Source organism: Lissotriton vulgaris, chromosome 8 (genome assembly GCF_964263255.1).
Source record: "Lissotriton vulgaris chromosome 8, aLisVul1.2, whole genome shotgun sequence".
In the NCBI taxonomy this organism is placed as follows: Eukaryota; Metazoa; Chordata; class Amphibia; order Caudata; family Salamandridae; genus Lissotriton; species Lissotriton vulgaris.
The window spans coordinates 715,701,233-715,723,321 of NC_141696.1; the positions used below are offsets into that span (position 1 = coordinate 715,701,233).

General features: G+C 42.3%; 1 protein-coding gene across 2 annotated transcripts in view; it reads right to left on the reverse strand.

Moving 5' to 3' along the window:
* The window catches only part of SH3KBP1 (SH3 domain containing kinase binding protein 1), a 1,359,457-nt gene that overhangs the window by 1,088,866 nt on the left and 248,502 nt on the right, over positions 1-22,089 (reverse strand). For both annotated transcript variants that reach the window (XM_086934590.1, XM_086934589.1), the window contains one exon: positions 2,077-2,234. In XM_086934590.1, coding sequence (XP_086790716.1) covers positions 2,077-2,234 — 158 coding nt within the window. The remainder of the gene's footprint in view (positions 1-2,076; positions 2,235-22,089) is intronic.

Below are 22,089 nucleotides of genomic sequence, written 5' to 3' on the forward strand. Positions count from 1 at the left end.
AGAACACCTGTTCTTTGTCAACCGGACCTCTTCCACCGGCAGGCCCTAAAAACAGTACACCTTGATAAAATCTGCCTCGCCATAGCAGCAGATTATTAGAATTCTTGCTGGGTGTTACAGCAGGGTCAACTATTTGGCAAGCTTCTTTCACAAAACTAAGTAGGCCGTACCAGCATTTTGAGGCGAGTACTTTCACTTTTAACACTACTTGGCGGAATTTAAAATTACTAAACAAAGTGATGCTGGCTAAAAATTCAAGAATGGGTGACAGAAATCCAATAAAGGAGAATTCTTGCTAACTATGAAAGAGTACATCTAATTTGACTTTAGAGAACATGATCTTGATACCCTGCCTGCCATCACAGCATGGCAATTTAGCAGGAGAGGACTTGTCATCACCTTACAATATATAGTGCAGGAAAAACCAATCAATCAAAGGCAGACCCCTAGATCGGATGATGCCTTGCTTCTCGTGCAGATTTAGGGATTGGATTCTGTTATTGCTTCAGCCAAATTGCAGAACCATGGGTGCGACGTCAAGAACTGCCGATGGGGTGCGATTTACTGGATGGGTCGAGCTACGCGACCGCCCATGGTTATTGCGTGTTCTGTTTTAAAAATGCACGCACACAAAGCCCAATAAAAATAGACCTAGGAAATAACACGCACGAGCTGTGTGGAATTTCCAGGTCCAATTTTAAAACCCCGAGAATAGGACTGCGCAGTGTACGCTAGGCCGAGACCTAAAAAGGACAGAAATCAGACATTCTCATAACCACTGTGACCACGATTATACAGACAAGGCACACATTTAAAAAAAAAATACAGCAAACAAAATTGCAAAAGTCATTATTTTTTACTTAAAGCAGCAAGTACATAAAATAAATTGGTTTAATGGTATTTACACATACCTAAATTAATCCTAAAGGATAATAAAAGCAAATAAAAATGGAATTTCGATGCTAAAAAAGCAAGGTTTTATCACCAATTCTTTTGCTAGTGTCAGCTCCTGGCCCTTCCTGAACCTCAAAATAAAACACATGACCATTATGTTTATCTGAGAAAGGTAATTATGGATTATGGATGGGTAACAATGAATAACAGTGATGTTTTTAATCGAGGGGGTTTTGTATAACATCAAATAGATAACAAGAGCAAAGCTTGAGTGGTCCATGTCACTCAGAACCACGCAATAAAAACTATCCTTATTATTCATGGTTACACATCTTTAATTGCATGTCATGTATAGCCTCTCTGTTTAATCTCCTCTTGCTGACATAAGATATGCAGGAATAGAAGACATATGAAGCAGCCATATAAAACTTGCCTCACCTTCGCCTGCCTACCCTTAACAAATCTGGTGTCCTGCCACCCTTCCCAACCACCCTCGGCCCACCCCTCCACTCTACAACTCAAATTTTAAAAAAGATACATGGGGTACTGCAGCCTCCCACACTACCCTCAGAGTTACCCTCACTCTCCCAAATATTAAACAAATAATACCTGGCCGCCTACCACCCATCTCACTACCATCTGCATTTAATCTCCACCGCCTTTCAAACTGAAAAAAATGCCTTGTGTCCTACAAGCCACTCACACCACCCTCTCTTCAATACTCCGCCTACCCTCCGGAATATTTAATAAATGCCTACCCTCCTGCCACCTACCGCCCCCCCCCCCCATCCTTTCTGTCTTCCTCCCCCTCTCCACCAAAGCCATACTGTATGTTCTCCATGGCGCAGACACCAACACAAGTACTGCACTGACATGGTTTCTCTGAGAACCATGCCGGTGTAGCTTTGAAGTTCCTCTGTCCTCATGGGTCTGCAGAGACCCACGTTGGAAGGGGGATGAGGTAGTTAGAGTAGGGCAAGTGAACGCTTCCTTTTTTGACATCACCGCATTCATGTGATCATCGAAGTGAACAACCAGCTTTCAATCCGGTAATTCACAGAATGGCTTCCAATGCAAGTTGTGCATAACATATATCTTTCAATACCTTCAGATCAATTAGTCTGGGGACAAATACACTCAGCTAGAGCAAGAAACGAGCAGAAAAAAAGGTTATGTACTTACTCTCACAAAGTTATCCGGGAATAGACCTCGCCTGCCCTTCAGCTCGCCTTCCCACCAGCCCCCATCCTCCTTCTTGATGTTGGTGATGATGTCACCTCCGGTGATTGTCAGCTCATCATCGTGCTGAGCCTTATAGTCAAACTCCACTATCGCATCCACTGGAAGAGACAAGAAAACAAGCACATCTTGTTTAGAGAAAGTTTCATACTAGGCTGGGACAAGAACAGCAGCAAAGTTCAAGTATCATCACCAGGGCCAGTGTGTGCTGAGGTCTCAAATCAGGGATGTGGTCCACAGCATTTTTTTTTCAAAGTGTGGGATGTGCACAACCTAGTATTAGTTCTGTGGTTGACCGTGCCTCCTGGGTATCACTCTCCTCCTGGAGTGTACTTGAATAATCTACTGGTTGCAGAACTATTTCCCCATAATCCTCTCACCCAGTTGCCCTGGGTGAGAGGATTATGGGGAAATAGTTCTGCAACCAGTAGATTAGTCCACAGCATTTTATCAGAAGACTTAGAAAAACTAAAATGATATTGAAGAAAACACAGGAAATAGTTTACTAGCCTTAATTTTAAGGTCCAGTGTAAGACCAAGAGGGCCCGTGCCCTGCCACATTTTTAAGCTACAACAGTAGAAAGCGATATAAAATTATACTTGGTGAAAGAGCAGTGTAGGCTCAAATCTCATGCTGATGCAAGAAGGAGTGAAGAGTTCACTAGAAAATAGAGCGCATGACCTGTAGTAGTAGTACTAATATTTATTTGGTTAAAAAGGGAACCATAAAAGACACAAACTCATACAATTTATACATGTCAGATAGCAATCAAGTATACATACAATCCCAAACCTACACATATCAAAGGTTAGGGACCATAAAATCTGTAATAAAATCAATTAAAACTATAAAACACCTTGGATTCAGCCAACAGCATGATAAAACCATGTTCATTTCTAGGTATGTGAATACCAGACGCAATTTAATAAAGTGCATGTGCAATAATAGTACCTTGTGGGCTTACCAGTGTTGGTGGGTTACAAAGGGAAAACCTGTGTTTGTAAGCTTTTTGGAATTTATGGTCTCAGCACCAGCACTATTCTGTTGTCCCAGTAAATTGAAAACATGATTGAAGAATATAGAGGGCGAGTTATTTTCTGCAACCAATATGTAACAGTTAAGTAACTTATTATTTGACCTTTTGTAATAAGCATTGTTTATGTTGCCATATACGTGGCTGCCCGTAAAGCAGCAGATGGAGACCAGCTGTTTATCTGTGTGGAGATAGCTACTCTCCCTGCCGCAACAGTAAAAGCTGTATGTGCTGTGCCAAGAGGAGTCTTGTCTTTTTCTTTATCTCAGTTTCCCCGCAACAATGTCCTGTCTTTCAAATCTAGTATGGATCCAGCCAACCAAGACCTGTTTTACCCTCTTGATTTAAAATATCAATACCTCTGGGCTTTTGGTTGCCAATGGATGGCACTAGGATGCATGCCTCACACCCTTAGCAACCTGGGCTAAATCTTGGCCTCAGCCAGTATCTTTTCCATTTACCCTATATAAGCTGGACTCTATTATGCCCATTATTTGTGCATTATTATAAAATCTACAACCAAAATTATCATACACAGTTCAGGGCATCCGGTGAGTATTGGATTGTGCATCATATGAGAGTCAGAGGAATATGGGGGTAGTGGAGTCAGGAAATGATCTTCAAAGTATTATATTGTATTGTAATTACATTTACACAGCGCCTCATACGCCTGGCAAGGTGCAAAAGTGTAGTTCCGTAGTTCGTGGGTGCGTGGTTCGTAGATTCTGAACCCGTTCAATAAAGGTCATCGGATATAGACGATTTTGGTATCAGCGGATCGCAAATCACGAGTGCGGTGTGTACGAGTGTTTTCGTCTTCATCGATCAATGAGAACACTACGTATTCAGGGATTTCGTTTGAACCCTCGGGTTCCATTTTGTGTGCGGCAGCCATTTTGTGTGGTTGCCCTCACATAGGCCGATGACTGCGCCCGAACGAGTCCTTGGGACACGTACACCTTAGCTGACTCTTGCATGACCTGGCCGAACTGACTCCCTTGCCAGAGGCTGACCTCGCTGAGCCAGTTCCTTGTTAAGCAGCTGGTCAGATAAAGATCAAAGAGCAGGACATTGCTGAGTTTATGGTACACTGCACCCACCCTTCTATCTTGCTTTTCATCTGTTTCTGTTCCTTCCTATATGGCTTAATCACTGATTTGGGTTGAGGTTTTATGATGGGTTTGTCCGGCCTGATCGAACAGGATATTGGAATGTGCTTGGTCATTTCTGGTGGGCTGGACAACGGAAAGGGGGATTGTCGTCATGCGCTACTTTTGAAATGTCACGTTCTGATTGGTCAGTTTGTTTGTAATCGATGCTAGCCTGGAATGTGATTTTTGACATAAAAGGCCATGCTCCGCTCATTGAATTTGTGCAGTCTCTAGCGAACCACCCATATTGTGCTTCGTAGACCTCTGTTCCTGGTTGCAGCCGATAAACTTTGATAGATAGATAGATAGACATAGATAGATAGATAGACATAGATAGATAGATAGATAGATAGATAGATAGATAGATAGATAGATAGATAGATAGATAGATAGATAGATAGATAGATAGATCGATCCCAGTCAAAATAATCAATTTCTATATGTTTCGACTAAGGCTCCTCAGCAGAAGATGAACATACATCGTCTGAATTGTTTCCGGTAGTACTCGAATGAAAGCTTTGAAGAAGTACCAATAAAAACTGAAATAAACTAGCACTGGAACAATTTCCTTGTTGCCTTTTCATTCATTTTTCGGCGCGCAAGAGTAGAAACACAAAAGTCGGGCTACAGGGAAAGAAAGTTGCACTTGACAGGATACTAGCTTATTAAAAACGCACCGGCCTCAAATCAAAAGTGGCTGAGCGTCACAAGGCCTCTTCCACGGCCAAAAGCGATCAGTCCACTCGGCGCGCGCTCGCTAACGAGGCACTTCCAGTCGGAAAGCAAATCCAGCAGAGAAGCGATAAGCAAGCCTGAAATTAATGTGCTCGGTGATTAAGAGTCATAAAGAGGCAATCACACTTCCAAAGAAAAATAAAATTGTGAGGGGGACAAAATCATCGGCTGTGCCTACAATCTTGTATCTTTTCCCGTGTTTAGTTCTTTTTGATAGGATTTCCGAAAATAGAAAGGCACTGAACGGTAAAATAGACAAGTCCAGCTTCGAGCCCCGTGACTGGCTCGCCAAGCTCTTCGTGCTGACGCACACAAGTGTGCCCTCTGGGGCGCATTCGTCAACAGTAAGTAGAGTGCACGCAGGCGCGGGTGCCCTGGTTGGCACGTCTTTACCACAAGGTCAGAAGCCCAACACAGACCCAGCTGGCAAACAAACAGCCAATCAAATGAATGACTTTCGCCTGTACAAGGCAAACTGCTTCCCTGGATCAGGATCAGAAAGAACCGAAAAGAGGATGCAGGTGTGTGAACAATTAATCAGTACAGGAGAGCAATGACGTCAGGCTCTTTCTTAAGTTCAAAATATCGTATTGGTTTTAAAAAAAAGGCAACACAACAACTATACATTGATGGCATATATGGTAAAAAAAATATATACAGAACAATAAAATATACTTATTGTATTGTGAATATACTTAAAATATGTAATTGTCATGGATTTAATAGAAAAGAAACATAGAAGAAGGATCAAACAAAAGCTGCTTCTAATGTGACAGGCTTCAAACTAACGCTATAAGAAATAACAAATATATAAAAATAACAAATATAAACATAGATACCTTAAATGTATGTGGCTATATATTCATAAGTTGGGCTCCATAGCTTTTGAAATAGAGCAGTAGTGTCACATGTTCCTTTAAAGAATAATTGGGCTCTCGCTCTACTATACCTAACATTAGACCACCCAATGCTTCAGGGGATTTCCAATGAGACGCTATGGATTTGATGGTTATAGATATCAGGAGATCAAAAAGTTTATTATGCAGGTCTGATAATTTCAAAGGCAAAGCATGAGATCTACAAATCGTACTATATGTAAGAGTATCAGTGTGGCTGCTCTTTCAAAGGAGTGGACTTTAAACTGGATGTAAAGACAGCAGAAGAGCATTCCAGGCAGAGGCAGCAGTGACAGAACAAGCATTGACAAAGTAAATAGGTTTCGCCTATGCACGAGCCATTGGATTTAACAATGTGTTTTAGTCATACTATCCATCAGAGTGTCTGCTGATCAGCACGGCTAAGAGTTAGTGGCAAAGAAGAAAGTGTCATGGCGAGCAGTGTCGCAGCGTGGAGTGACGTAGAGTTGGGAACAGTGTTGTAGAGTGGAGTGTTAGAGTGGAGTGTTAGAGTGGAGTGTTAGAGTGGAGTGTCAGAGTGTAGTGGAGTGTGGAGGAGTGGAGTGCAGGTTTGTGGAGTAGCGTAAAGTGGACAGAAATGTCATGCAGTGTCATTGAGTGGAGGGTCATGGAACAGAGTGGAGTGTCGTGAAGTAGAGTGAAGTGTTGTGACGGGGAGTGGAGTGTCATGGATTGTGGTGGAGAAGAGTGGTGTAAATTGGAGTGGAAAGGTGTAGAGTAGAGTACAGTGGAGTGGTGTGGAGGGGCATAAAAAGCCACCCAATTTCAAGACCCAGATTGCCAGATAAAGCCTCTCACTTTGAAGTAAAATAAAGTATAGTAAACACCAAGCTCCCTCGGAGGACAGAGGCTGACATTTGACCTCTGTCTTTGAATGCACAGCAAATGTGACAAAATAAAAACAAAATGTAAATGCCTGCTTACAGAAAGCGAACACTGTGGAAGAATATAGTAAACAGGGTATGTTCCATGGAATAGACTTACTCAAGCTTCACAGCCTAAAACAAAGAAAGCCAGAAAATAAAAGGCAAGCAAATGTTAGTTACAAATCACAAAGCCAACGTCATTTACAATGCCAATAGATTAAACTCTCGCAAATGTGAGACCTATTGCATTGTAAATGCCAGCGCCCATGCTATAAACATTTTTAGGTCTCGCCTGGCGTTGGAGCGTGCATGCGCTCCTCGCTTGTGAGAGCTATAGTAAACAAGATTTAGAAAGGGACTTGAATCCCGCCCCTCTTTCCGATTGGCTTGCGTCATCCGTTATGGTAAACGGTTGCGCGTGATTGGATATTGGGCTTTGTTGTTACTGCCCTTTCGCCTTTTGGGACGGCCCATGGCGACTGTCCAACGCCATCTTTGTTTCGGTAGCTTGTTTTTTTTAATTACAAGGTTCTTTCTTATTTATTTTGTTCTGGGTTGCGTGGAGGAGGAAAGCTTGGAATGCTATTGTCTGTCCCTCGCATCGCAATCATTCAGCAGGCAGGATTGCAGACAGCAGTTATCCCTGGCACGGAATGAGCTTAGTCACAAAAGCTAGACGGAGAAGGGCCCTGTGAAGCAGCGACGCCATAAAATGGCCTTGCACGTGATGAAGGAACCATGGCACGAAAGAAGGGGGCAGAGAAAAACAGACGCTTCCCTTGGCGACGGCGATTTTCGGGCCACTCTCTTCGAAAGGCTGGTGTAGTGCGCGGCGCTGATGTCTATACCCGATATCACCTTTGCAAAATGATACACTGGTTGCAGAGTGTGTTCATTGAAGCCCTCAAAAGTGACTGTACCCCCTTCACCTTCTGCTCCTGCACCCTCACCTCCCCTTCTCCACTATAGCCCTTTCCGCAGTATCAGTGCAGACAGTACCGCCTGCAACACACTCGAAGCCACCCCTTTCCAACCACCCTAATTATACCTAATAAAGCACATGCAAGCAGTTGGACAACACCCCTCCTTTATTGCTAATATTATTACTAATAACAATGGTAATAATTAGAACAGCAACAAAGGGGCCCTTTGAAAAAGCCCCACTGGGAAGTACTGGCAGGGAGAAAGAAGTATTCATTTGATAAACCTTCCAGTACCTGACCGGTGCCAGTCTTCAGAGAATAGCGCTTAATTGACAGATTTGTTCTCTAGCACATTATTCACATGTGCAGACTTACCAACGCACCAGCACATGGGATAACCCAGACACACAACCTGGAGTCCAGAAACATGGACCCACGCACAGCCAGCACTGCTCATAAAAATACGTTTCTGCATTGAGACTGTCGATTTTTGTCAGTGATGTGCGTTCTTACAAAACAAAACAGAACCGCTCTGCTCATGTGACAGAAATTGTTATTGTGTCATAGAACGGAATGTTGAGTGGACCCCCCCACGCCTCTAGACGGCCCAGGGTACTCTTCTCCTGTTGTTGCCTGCCTGTAATTCAGATGGCGAACGCCTATCTGAGTTTGTATGTTTAATTAGCCATTCTCGCCTGCAATTGGAATATGTGTGTGTGTGCGAGGTCACCGCTAATGCACATATGGGGCCATGTGTCTGTGCACGCGCCTTCTCCAATTTCACAGAGAACGTGCGCGCGTGCCTCTATGCTGACAGGCTGTAAATGCACCTATAGATGTATACATTTTTGCTTCAGTACAGTAGGCCTGGTATCTTTTTCCATGACGTATGTTTAAGCCATCAATGCAGAATTTACAGTATGTTATGGTACTGCTAATAACCATACCGTGTTTTCATTCGTTGGCACCCGTGAGCACATTTGTATTTACTTTTCAAAACCACTAGGGGATTTGCACGTCTGTTGTCCTGCAGGTACAGGGTATGCCTATGTTAGGGGCCGTTTTTGGTTGACACCTGTCTCTCACTGAGATGTGACATCGTGCTCCTCAGGGCTGTTGTACCTGATTTATGTATGTATTCACACATTTCTCTCTCTCTCCCACACACGTGCGCAAGCGCGCACAGCCCCTCCCGCCTCAGACTCTTTATGATAATTGAATCTCCGAACAGACTTGCTCCTATAAAGTGAGAGACAGACAGGCGTATCTCGAGCCACGTGTGTTTTTATTTACACGTATTTCACCCATACATACGTCGCTAGTATGTAGCACATTATTGAACTTTAATATTGCAGATCACTGGGGGGTTCCCACCAGGGTCGGATTGGGACTGAAAATCGGCCCGGGCACACACAAAAAATCGGCCCTCATTTGCATAATGCATTTCCTCAAATCACTGCTTCAGCGTAATTGCATTAAAAAGAAGGAGGGGGGTGGGACTTAAAAAAATGCACGCATTACTTTACACTAGTGAAACACACCAACAAGGCCACTTCTACTGAGGCCCCCTGTCTCGCTCAGTATGTGCACAGATTATTGGGCCGGCCAGCGAGACAAAGGGAGTGACACCTCTGCCTTTTACTAAACCGAGGGTGGGGGATCAGCGGTGTTGGTGGCGAGGGAGGGTGGTAATGAGAGCCCATCCGCCTGCAGAGAGGCCACTCAGCCACCCACTGGGCCGTTGGGCTGTATTGCGAAAATGGACACCCCTCCCAAATCGGCCCCAGACTGCTCAAAAAAGCAGCCCACAGCAGGAACTCAGACACCGGCCCCTCGGGCATTGCCCGAATGCCCACGTTACCAATCCGAGGCTGGTTCCCACTGTGGCGCCTTCGCAGGCTGCACACAGATTGAACATACTTTGCCACGCCTGGGCATGTACGCATTATAATTATTATAATTCTAACCAATCACCTTTTCAATAACCAATAATGTGTAGTAATTGATGACAATGGATCTCGGGAAATGGCAACGAGGAATGCACGGACGGAGTGCAAACTGTGCCTCGGGTTACATACGGTTACCTGATTTAGGCAACTTAACCAACCGAGCCAGGGTCGGACTGACATAGGGCAACCAGGCAGGGAGGGCCCCAGGGCTGGTCTGGCAAGGCAGTGTGTGCACTGTTCTTTCTGGCTGTTTGTTGGCCTCTTTTATGGTCTGCTAGGCCAGATTTTTCTGTTGATTTTCCTAATTTTAAAACCAGGGCTCGAGTCGGGGTACCACGCGGGGGGACGGCGTCCCCCACTTATTACAGCTGGACTTCACTCTTTGGCCTCTCTGGGACGAGGAACTCGGCACCTTTCGTGGCGTCAATTCCTGTTGTGACGTCACTTCGGGTGACAGCGTCCCCCCACTTCTTTTTTTACGACTTGTGCCCTGATTAAAACAAACATTGCCAGCAGCAAGGTAATATCCATGCAGACTTCAATGCAGTGTGCCTTTCCAAGTTCCAAACTGCCGAATTTGAAAACATGGGCCGCTTTTTGAGCCTTCTATTTCACTAACGAGGAGCACTTTTATTTTTGTGCCTAGGCCTATCATCTGTCCCAGTTTGACCCAGAACTGAGCTATCTTAACGCTTGCTCAGTGGTACTGGGAGCTAAATAGGTGGAAGTTGGAAGGGCCATCATAAAACAACAGCGCGTCAGAGAGAACTGCACAGTGATGCACTGGGAACAATGCAGCACGTGTAAAGCCCTGATGTGTAAAATAGCTAGTAATGCATGGTTTATAGGTCGCCCAATATCCCCAAGAAAACGTGTGCAATTGCAATCTCTCACCACACCAGCGTCCCCTATTTTTAAGTCGAGCATTCAAGATCTCTTGTATATACTTTAGTCCCGCTTAAGGACTTTATTCCCGCTCAACTGCCTCTATTTAACTGTCTTGATAGAAAATGACCAGCAGAGGTCAGTAAAATACCAGAATTGCTTTCTGCTTCTTCAACTGCCTCTATTTAACTGTCTTGATAGAAAACAATCAGTAGAGGTCAGTAAAATACCAGAATTGCTTTCTGATGAGGGACTTTCTTTTTTAAATTTTTCTGGCAACTGCCTCTATTCAACTTTCTTGACAGAAAACAACCAGAAGAGGTCAGTAAAATACCAGAATCACTTTAGCATTCTCTAGATTCCAGTCCATAGAAATTGTCTTCCATGAGCACCCGTAGACAATAATATTTTTTCAAATCTTGTATTTTCAGTGATATGACCACCGAAGGCCCTGATTTTATATTAAAAAACAGAGCTTTTGACTATACCATTACCGGCTGAAAGGCAGTATTTCTTTCCATGTGTTCCCATACCTGGCGTGTCACACAGTTTGGTGCTTACTTTCCCTCCATGTTAAAGAACAGTAGATGTTTCAGCACCCAGGCTAATGCGCTGCATATCTAAATACATAAAAGTCCCCAAAGGCAAGACCGATTGCATTGCAAATGCTTGTTTCAAAAGCATTAGGAGAGGGAGTGCCCTGTCTGCAACATAAGGCAGGACAAAGCTAGTTGAGAAAATAGTTCTTGGAGGCTTTAATTAAAGCCTACCGTCTAACAACACACATAACAGAGGGTGTCTCCATGGGAGGTTACAAAATGAGACAAGGTGGTACTAAGGAGGGACTACTAAGCCTATTGACCAATTAACAGCCACAGTATACAGTGGGCAGTGACACAAGCCAATGAAAAATATGGGCGGAGAGTGGGCAGAGCTTCAGGTCCCTACCTGAATACAGAATGCCTCAAAGCGCAGTGCATGCGCTGCCCAGGATCGACCTAAAAAGTGAGAGTTGGTCCGGGTTGAGCCTGGTCTGTTAGCTTAGTGGACTAATGTGTACACTACAGGGGCCTGCGTTCGACCTCATGGTCAGCGGTTCAAATCCCGGCAGGTCCACTCAGCCTTTCATCCATGGAAGGTAGATAAAATGAGTATAGAGGTGGGTAACAATAACGTCTGTTATTCAGCGCCATGAGTCCTGTGGGTGAACGTGCGCTTTACAAATACACATGTTATGCTACACTACAATTTCAAGTATTTTAGAAGGGGAAGGCAAATAGTGGAGAGAATAAAAGAATATGCAGAAGAGTTGAAAAGAGGAAGATCAAAGGAAGTTTTCCAAAAGACAGGAACTACCCCTGCGGTAAAAAATTGACGGCAGATGAAGCGTACAAATGCTATTTTGTGTGACACTAAACACTATTGCGTTGCACCACCATGAACAGGTGAGCCAGTGATGTCTTGTGTGATTTTTATACTCAAGGCACACTCTCTGGAATGTTTTGACAAATTGCATATCTTGTGTTATTTTTTACTTAATGGGGATTATGTATTGTGTTTGCTCTTGCTGTGTTTTGTATAGGAGTGTAACGATTATTTTTATGAACCCTCTACCATGCTCATTAATTGTTGGTACATTCTTTGGGTCTGATACCAAGTGGGCTATTGAATAATGATCCGTTTTGACACCCAGTGTGTGGAATCTGAATTCCGAGATGTTTAAATATTTATGTAGCCTTGCAATTTTCCCCTTATCGATTTTCCAAGGTCAAACCTGCCAAAATGTACCTGATGACAACATGTATTGAATTCGCATACGTTCGGCTTTTGGTGTGAAAAGCACTAAGTGATGCATCTAATTCTATTTTTTACGAGGAAAACTCAGGGTTGAAGGTATTTACCACACGTGGTAAAACCCGCAGCCCACAGTATCAGTATTTACCAAGTGCAGAAAATACCCTAACCCCGCCCTGACCTGGCCTGTTTTTCGGTTGAACCAAAGTTACAGATAGTCTTTGATAATGGGGTATCCTTGTGTTCCCCACACACAGCACAATAAACTCAAGCTAGGGCCACTTATAACTATATTTCAGTCTTAACATATCATCTACAGGCCAAGTAAGGGAACACGACATCATGTTTATTCCTTCCCAGGGATTTACTGAAGCTGCTTTACTAGTCCCAAAAAACCAGATATGCAAAACTCATGAATCAGGTACAGGACCAATGAGTATCTAATGTGTTACACCTTGATTACTGGAGGTCCGCTACATGCTGGCGCTTATAGCACTGCGTCAAGAAGCTACAGTGCTCTTTTATGGACTGGGCAACCACATCAGCTCTGGTGTTACAAGGAGGCCCAGTGCACAGCTAGTACCACTGGGAAGTACTAAACACTGCAGACAAGCACATAGCCAATCAAGAGACACCTGTCTACAAAAACATGAAGGTAACCAAGCTCACAAGGCCAGAACTAGAGGTACATGATACAAGAAGGCTGCAAAGATGCAAAAACGAATATGCATTTCAGGGTGGAACCCGATAAAGTGTGGTGGTAACTTAAGTGAAAGTTTGCTTGTCAACATTTGTGTACGGAGTTGAATGTTGATATTTTCCCTTGTGAGTGCCCGCCTAGTACTAATACAGATAGTTATGCAGTTGGACATTAAAACAGTGGAATGCCAATGCAATATTTACCTCAACCGCCGCTTATTCCACCCAGGTTTTGATCTGAGGTGATTTACTTTTTTTTTTTTGTTAAACTGTTTTTTGGGGTTTCAAGTAATGAGAAAAGTATTACATATGCACATAAATCAGAAGTGTAGACATAATATGCTGGTTACATGTCTGATGTTGCAACAACATAGCATGCAATGAGCCAGAATTGAGTCCACAAATGTCCATGGAGCACCTTAGCGGGGTGAACCGCTCCAAGGAGAGTTGGGTCCACTGATGCATGCACCCAGAGGACTAATGTTAGAGGAAGAACTAAATACTAACGTAGGGCACCAAACCAGCGTTCGTGGATGGGGAAGGAAGAGGGGGGGGGCAGTTGTGTAGCTGTGTGCACTGAGGTGTTTTACTTTATATATCGCTCAACACACATCTGACTGTGAAACGGAGTGCGAAATGGTTCTCTGAGTGTGATCGCACTCAGTTTAACAGGATGACTACAAAATGGGAACACTAAAGCGTGTGTAACTGACATTTCCTGAGTTCGGTCACAACCATGGCATTAACTTCCCGAAACTTTGTAAGGCTGTACTTAGATGCACACTGTGCTATGCGTCCAAAGGACCCGATACAGAACAGATTTACAGTGGTTTACTCGTTACGAACTCCTAACTTACTCCTGCATTCAAGGAGTAAGGCAGAAGTAGTCCTGCCCACTGAGCATTCCTTACATGCTTAACCCTTTCGATGCTGATGACGAGCTCAGCTCGTCATCACCCACGGGTGTCGTGTGCTGATGACGAGCTGAGCTCGTCATGCAAACAGCAAAATGATCATTTGCAGCACAGCGCAAAAATCACCGCAGCAGCGATGCGGTTAAAAGGGGATTTTTTTAGTTCATTTTGCAGAAATTTGGCGCCAGGTTGAGGTCTAATGTAGCTGCTTCACCTCACATTAAAAGAGCACTGATCCGGATACCTACACTGTGCATGCACTGCAGTGGAGGCATGTTGAAGACAATAAGGAATACTGTAGAGAGCATTAAGCTGTGCAGCAATGCTTAATTTAAAAAAAATCAAGTGCCAGGGTCCTTTTTGGGAGTCTCCTGCAGCTTGCGTCACCCATTGCCCCTGGCAGTGCTGCCAAAAACAGTACCATAACTAATAATCATCTCACTTCTACAATTCAGACTTCCCCAGGCCACCAAAGTTATAAGACTAACAATGTTGGTAGATACTGTTCATTTAAATGAATATTGAATTATAAACAATGTCTGCTGATCTCAAAATTTGATAGACAGCGCCACCATGTGGTAGACTCTCAATAGAGCCAGTGTTGAAAATAAAGTGCCGGTGCTGAGCACCGGAAACCACTGGCTCAAATTAAACACTGCTGTGCGGCAGTCAAACAGGTTCTTTTGCTTAATGTTGTCTACAAGGGGGGGTGGATCCTGAGTATTTCGTTTCATTTAGAGCAAGGATGCGCTTCACTGAATTATCCAGTTAAGCACAAAAAATCTTGCTCTTCCCATCACCATAATCACATCATGTAGATGGCCAGATCCATCATTTGGAAAGTACTGATTCATAAATGCATCTATTCTCACATGGTTTGCAACAACTCATGCTTATACACAGTGACCTATACAGCACCAGGCTTGAAGCATGTCTTTCACCTCATGCGCCCCACTCAACATAGGAGATACTACATCCAACACTTTTTTACTCCCAAAAAGGCACTCTGAAAACCTATGGGTATCTGGGCATTTAACTGCCCTATCAGAGTAAAAAGCGCAACTTCGCGACACACAATACCAGGAGGTTCAAAGATACTGACGATAACTCTGCGGCCTGGTGCTAAACGCTAACAAAATCAACTGCATAGAGGAAGAAGCTCCAAAAAAGCCTTTAGGGTGCACCTCAACAGCTATCAGCCTTGAAAGGCAGCAGTAGACCCTGGCCGTGGCCTAAGTGAGGCTTGTTTCATGAATGGCGGCTCAAAGACACCTCACAAGTTCTGTAAAACCTGAGAAGGTGCCTTCTCTTAAATGAGGTAGTATCGAAACACAGGTGACATACACAGTGGATGGCTGGAAGTACAAGACGACCCCAAAAATACCTTAAGCCGTAAAAAAAAGCCAAGATACAGGCAAAAAAGGAATAATTTAGACCGATTATTTGGTGGAAGTGTTTGACGGTAATAAAAATATATATCCTCTTTCAATAAGTTTGAGGACCCATATTTTTTTTTAAAGAAAATTAGATACAAGATACTAGCCATTTTATACACGGTATGAACCAGGTTAAACACTTCTATCTGCCCAGATTCCACAACATCTCTATACTATCGAAAATGTAGTTCTACCAAAAATATTTAGACATGAATATTTTTATAGTTGGTACGAGGCAGGGATTTTAAAACTAATATTTCTTCAGAGGTTATCACTTAAATCTTTCCACTAGCTAAAATGTGAATTTGGTTTGCACAAACATGCTTCATTCAAGATTCCCCAACTCAGACCCTGCTTCAGCATTGAGAATGTGATCACCATGGCTGAAGGCTACTTGGTGACTGGTATTTCTGTTTCTAGTGTGGTCGCATGGAGGTTGTTGCCGGGGTTAATGGATATGCACCAGAGGTGGAAGGTACTTCCAGGAACATGCTGTTTGATGAAAAGTTAAGAAGGTGCGGGTATTTAAATGCTATGCTTGAAATAAGTTTGGTGGCCAGAAATTGCAGCGCTCACTGAATCAATCAATCCATCACTACTTGTATAGCACGGCTTATCACCCGTGAAGGTATCTAGACGTGGGGCTGCGGGTCACAGTCGAACAGCCAGGTCTTGAATCCCTTCCTGAATTCTGCCAACTAGGGTGATGTTCGAAGGTGGAGTGGAAGGGGGTTCCAGGATTTGGTGGAGAGGTGGGCGAAGGATCATCCTCTGGTGCGGCAGTAGCAAATGTGTGGTGTCTGTGAGAGGGCGAGGTGGGTGGAGTAGAGGTTTCTGGACGGTTGGTAGAAGTTCAGGCATTGGTTCATGTATGCCATTCCTTGGTTGTGGAGAACATTGTAGGTGTGGGTCAGAAGCTTGGATTGGCATCTTTTCTCGATGGACAGGCAGTGGACGTGTCTCAGGTGCTGGTTGATGTGGGTCTTTTTGGGCAGGTTGAGGATCAGTCTGGCTGGTGCTTTCTGGATCGTCTGCAGTCTTTTCAAGAGTTTGCTGCTGGTGCCTGCATACAGTGTGTTGCCCTAGTCCAGTCCACTGGTGATGAGGACCTGCATCACTGTTTTCCTGGTGGTGATGGGAAGCCATTTAAAGATTATGCAGAGAGTGTGCAAGCAAGCTGAGGAGATGGCATTGACCTGCCGTTTCATGGAGAGTTTGCTGTCCATGATGATGGGGAGGTCTTTCGGAGGACAGGTAGATCCAAGTGGCCACCAGGAGTCGTTCCAGAGGGAGGTGTGGCTGCCGAAAATCAGCAATTCAGTCTTGTTCGTGTTGAGCTTCAGGCAGTTCTTTTTCATCCAGGCTGAGACATTCTTCATGCAGTTGTTCGAAGTTGGTTTTTGCCATAGTGGGGTTCAGGGAGAGTGAAAGGCCGAGCTGGGTGTCATCAGTGTAGGAAAGGATGTTGATCTCATGGGCTCTGATGATGTCTTCTAGCAGCATCATTTAAATGTTGACGGGGTGGGACTGAGGGATGAACCTTGCAGGACAGCACAGATGGTGCTCTTGGGCTGTGAGGTGAAGGGTGGAAGAAGGATTCTCTGGGTGCGCCCATAAGGAAAGATGATCGGTAAACAACAACCTAGGCAATCATAATTAAAATACAATAATGAACAGAGATATTAAGGAAAGAGAGCTACCAGTGAAATCAGTTTCTAGTATTTATTAACATATATATTAAAAAAGGACATAAATTTCATATATATAAAAAAAATTATCATCACATATCAGAGAATCAATATACAATAAAAAGTTTACGAATCAATATAACACACAATTATTCATTCGTTTACTACATAAAATGGGAAAGTGGCATAATATTTCTAGACGCGCGTTTCGGCGACCAGCGCCTTCTTCTGGAGGAGCCACGTGTTTTCTATAGATAAAATTGTAAAAAACATACAAAATACAAATCATTACACAGTTTTTTTTTTTTTTAAATCATTTTTTTATACAGAACATTAACATTGTCAAAAAGAATACATTTATCAACAGGTAGCTTCATTTAACCTTTTGTTTACAAGATTATTTACAACAACCTTCATTTGTCTCAATTTCCTATATATCTCCAGATTCAAGAGAAGAAAGAGTAGAAAGAGAAATTGTAGGGATCGATTTAGTGAGTGTAGGTAGGCATTAGATATTGTTGTGGATGAAATCAAAAAGACATTTCATATATAAGCCCATTTATATGTATTCCATCTGTTTAAGAATTATTTCTATATATATCTATCTAGTTCTAAACATAGATAATAGACAGGAGAATACTCTGGAGGATCTTTTTAGGTACTGTATCAGGTCTAGAACAAGATAGATCTATCACCTATGTACTTACATATAAAGTTGGTATATTTGGAACTGAACTTAAATGAATTCTTTCTTCACACGTACTGTCCGATTAACAAGAAGATTCAGTGGATTGGCAGCTTAAAAGGTCTTAGAGCTGTGGAAAATTGGTGGTAGTTAGGGAGTTCTGTTTTATGGCCGGTGGTTCCTATTTATACTAACCGATTCACATATAAAGTATTTTTTATATAGGCCTCATAGGTCCCTCAAAATGTAGTTCCTTTTACGGTTTAAAGGAACAAGGTTTGAATCTTTATTTCATTAGTACTATCTTATATTATCTAGACTAATAGGTAACTGGTCAGTGATAGAAAAAGTCTTAAATATATAATTACCATAACTTGCTACTCAATTAGTAAGTCCGGTTAGGTATGATCTGTAATATTTGGTTATGTCGAGCCGGATCTAAGAAAGCTAAGAAAGAGAAAAACAGAACATATAACTGTATCACTATTCTTTTAGTTGATTAAATTTATTTCATATTGTTTCATCTTCATTTTATATTTGTAACCTATACCTGGTATAGCAAGTGGAGCAACTCAAAACTTCTCGCCGGTAATATGGTCATATGGCTAATGCCTCGCAGGGTAGATAAAACTGATAAGCCCCTAAAAAATGAATGAAAAAAACTAATGAATTGTAACGATCGAATATAATACCTGCATGAAGTGAAGTGCCCTAATAAAGAAAACGATTCTAAGGAATTGAAAGAAGGATCTACCAGCGTGGATGTAGAAATGCCCTCAGGTATAAGAAGCTTCCTCCTGATGTGGGGAAATTCTTTCTTTTCAGTTTCCTAATAGAAATATCGAGAAAATATATGACATTCATTATAGCTAATTGTAGGGATCGACTGAGTACTAAGTATCAGTTACATGCTATAGGGAAACAAAGTCTAAAGACGGAGTGTAGTTCTTACCTCTTAGCATTGTAAAAAAGATATCTATCAGTCCGTCGGCGAGAAGCGTGGTTCTGGCGGCTGCAATCATCAAACAGGAAGTCGACGAACGTTGGAAAAGGACGCGTTTATAAGGACGTGTCTCAATGAGATTATCCGTCTCAGCTGTCTAAAGGTAGACGTTACCAGTAATGCGACTGGTATTGAAAGGGTGACGAAACAAAAAGTGGACTGTTCTCCAAGATGCCGAAATATTACCCATAAGGAAAGATGCCATCCATCTAAGAGCGCGGTATTTGAATAGCTTGGGAAAAGCGAAAACTGGGGCTCAGAAAGTGAAATATTTGAAGAAAATAAGAGTGCATAAAGGGTAACTTAAAAAAGTGTTAAACATCATTTCACAGCAGAAAAGTGTTGGGGAGAAACTGCAGAATTACAGTAGAGATTTCGGTGAAGTTGTACAACAGTTTATGGAGTCGTGCGTTTATCATGGCAAAGTGTAGCACTGGGTGAGCATGCAAACTGGGCATACTAATACAGGCGGTAACATCAAATTCCAGTAGTGAAAATGTAAATAAAAGAACTACAGAGGTGAGCTGGAGACCAAGAAACAAGAGAAAAGCTGCAATGAGGAAGAGCGAGGCTTCATTATAAGTTGCCCTGTCATTCTAATGAGCCAGTGGCAGTAGTCACCAGACCAATCGGAATTACGAGATCAAATGTACTTCCAAAGATTTTGTATCTTTCATTCAAGGGCCTTCACTTGCGGAACAATTTAAGGGCTTATTTCGAGTGCCCTGGATTTCGCACCAGTCACTCCGCCCCCCTCGGAATTACCAATACTGGTCGTCTGGGCAACTTCCGTGGGGGAGCTACCAGGTATTATGAGTGAGACAATGAGGATCCCCTTAGAAATCTTACCTTAACATGAGGGACAATTGTTAGCTCTAAGCACATCAGACATACCGTAGTATTGGTTATTATCCCTGTATATGATTATTATTTTTATTTTGGTTATTATTCTTGTACATGATTATTGTATTTACTCCCCTTAAGTCATTATGCTCCATCGTCTAGCCCATTCTTCGTTCACCCAGGTGTATAAATGATCTGTTAGGTGTTCACCATTTGATTCAATGCCTATTAGACTCCCCATTTGACTCTCGTTTTGATTATTGTTTTGATATTGGTTTTTATTCCTGTATATGATTATTGTACCTACTCCTCTTATGTCACTATGCTCTATCGTATAGCTTATTTCTCGTTCACTCAGGTTTATAAATGATCTGTTATGTATGCACTATTTGATTCAATGCCTATTAGATTCCCATATTATACTCATGTTTTGATTTGTTACCTTCCTTTCCCTTAAATTGTGAAGCGCTCTGATATCCTTCGGGATCAAGTTCGCGCTATATAAAACTTTATAAATAAAAATAAATAAAAAAGACTGAGGGATTGGTAATTTCACACTCCATCCTGCTTGAAAATCCATATTTCCTCTGTATTTCTCCTTTTTTTGCTACTTATGGAATCAATCGGACTACAGCTCAGACATATTCTTTTCACTATTTGTGTCAATTTATATTTGTGTCACTTGTCACAAAGCACTGTGCCATCGGCACATTTTTAAATTTCATTTCACTTGTCTTTTAATAGAGTTGATATGATTAAAATACATGTGTTTGATACCAACATTTAGTTCCCTTACTCACATTTTTTCTTAAATTAATTCTCTGATGCATTGATTAAGTCTTCATGATAATAATGGGTGTTGTATTTTCAACAATTAGATAATATGTGGCCTTTTTTTATAAAGAATCCACAGGAACCACCTAAGCCCCAGTTGTTTGACCTGTGTCTTCCATTAGATGAAGAAGAGCTCCCTCTGCAAGAATGCAGCCAAAACTAAGATCGGGTAATGGGACAACAGAGCTTGACTGATTTTCCTTTAACTGGCCCCAAGGCATGGACCTTCCTTCATCAACCTCATCAAAAGTTAGGAACCTAAGTGTATTCTTCAACCATGACTTCTTGTCGAGCATCTCTGCCAGAGAACTAACAACCTGAGAAAAAGTGTGTCTTATACAGTGGAGGATCTCTGTGACAAAGGATCAATATATAGCCTCCCAGACCAATAGAACAACGTAGTCTACAGCATGGGAATTTAGCCCTCTATGGTAAAAATCAAGGGGATGCTGAAGGCATTATAGAACGTTCAATATCTGGAACTAGACTCAAATGGTACTCTTCAAACACTATACACCAACTTCTGTGCCCCTCCCGTCCCACTGAATCCCTACTGCAGTCAGTGGACCGCCACTGAGCCATTATTTAAAGCTTGGGGCCCTCTGCCTAACCAGTTTCTATGATTTGAACCTCAAAACAATTCTCAAAAATACAAAAACAAGCATACACCAAACAAGTGCTCAAATATTTAAATATTTTATTTTATTCACAATCAACTCCAGAAAAAGTTTTCATATTTTCCATTTTGCTTTATTGTTTTATATACTTTATTATTTCTTTATTTATTAATTTAAATATTATGTAATTTTGTTAAACAGTCAGGGACCGTCTGAGTAGCGCTCGCAGACACCTAAGGGTCCTCAGACCACATGTTAAAAAACACTTTTTTACATCATAGGGCATGATAGAAAGTAAGTTACATGGTTATATAATGCCATAAAGCAATATTCTTGCACAAACCCTTCTCAGTTGATGTATAAATGGGAGACAACAATAGGATTCCCTTACTGATGCAGACTGGCAAATATTATTTGCATACCCTACGAGAGTCTCTGGAAACACCAGGTTTAAATGAGTTCAATTCCATATGCCCCTTAAAGTGTACCTATCGCCACATAACTTCATCTGATCTCCCCCACAGCGTCAGATTACTGGCCCTACTGGCACTAACCCCCTCAAATCAAAATATTTCACATGCTCTCGAATTGTCCTACCGTCAGCAATTTTGCACCAAATATTTGGGTGTCAATCCCTATCTAATGGAGAGCACTGACTTTTTACATTTGCAGCACTGTATATAGGGATTGTACTTTGGCCCAAAAATAAAAAAGGCCACCACAAAATTTGCTGACCTATAATATTAGTTAAAAGAACCATAACATTGTACTGGAAGTAGCTCCCCATGCCCTGCAAGGTCTACCTAGATAACAGAGGTTATAAAATGGGCATAGGCCAAAGTTGCAGGTCTCCAAAGAGAGGATAAAAGAGGCATATGTAAAAGACCAACAGCGCAATCCCGAGATACCCTGCTCTATGAATTTATAGAACATATTTAACATGACAAATTGCCCCTCAAAGGTTGTGGGTGTGGATTAAATCC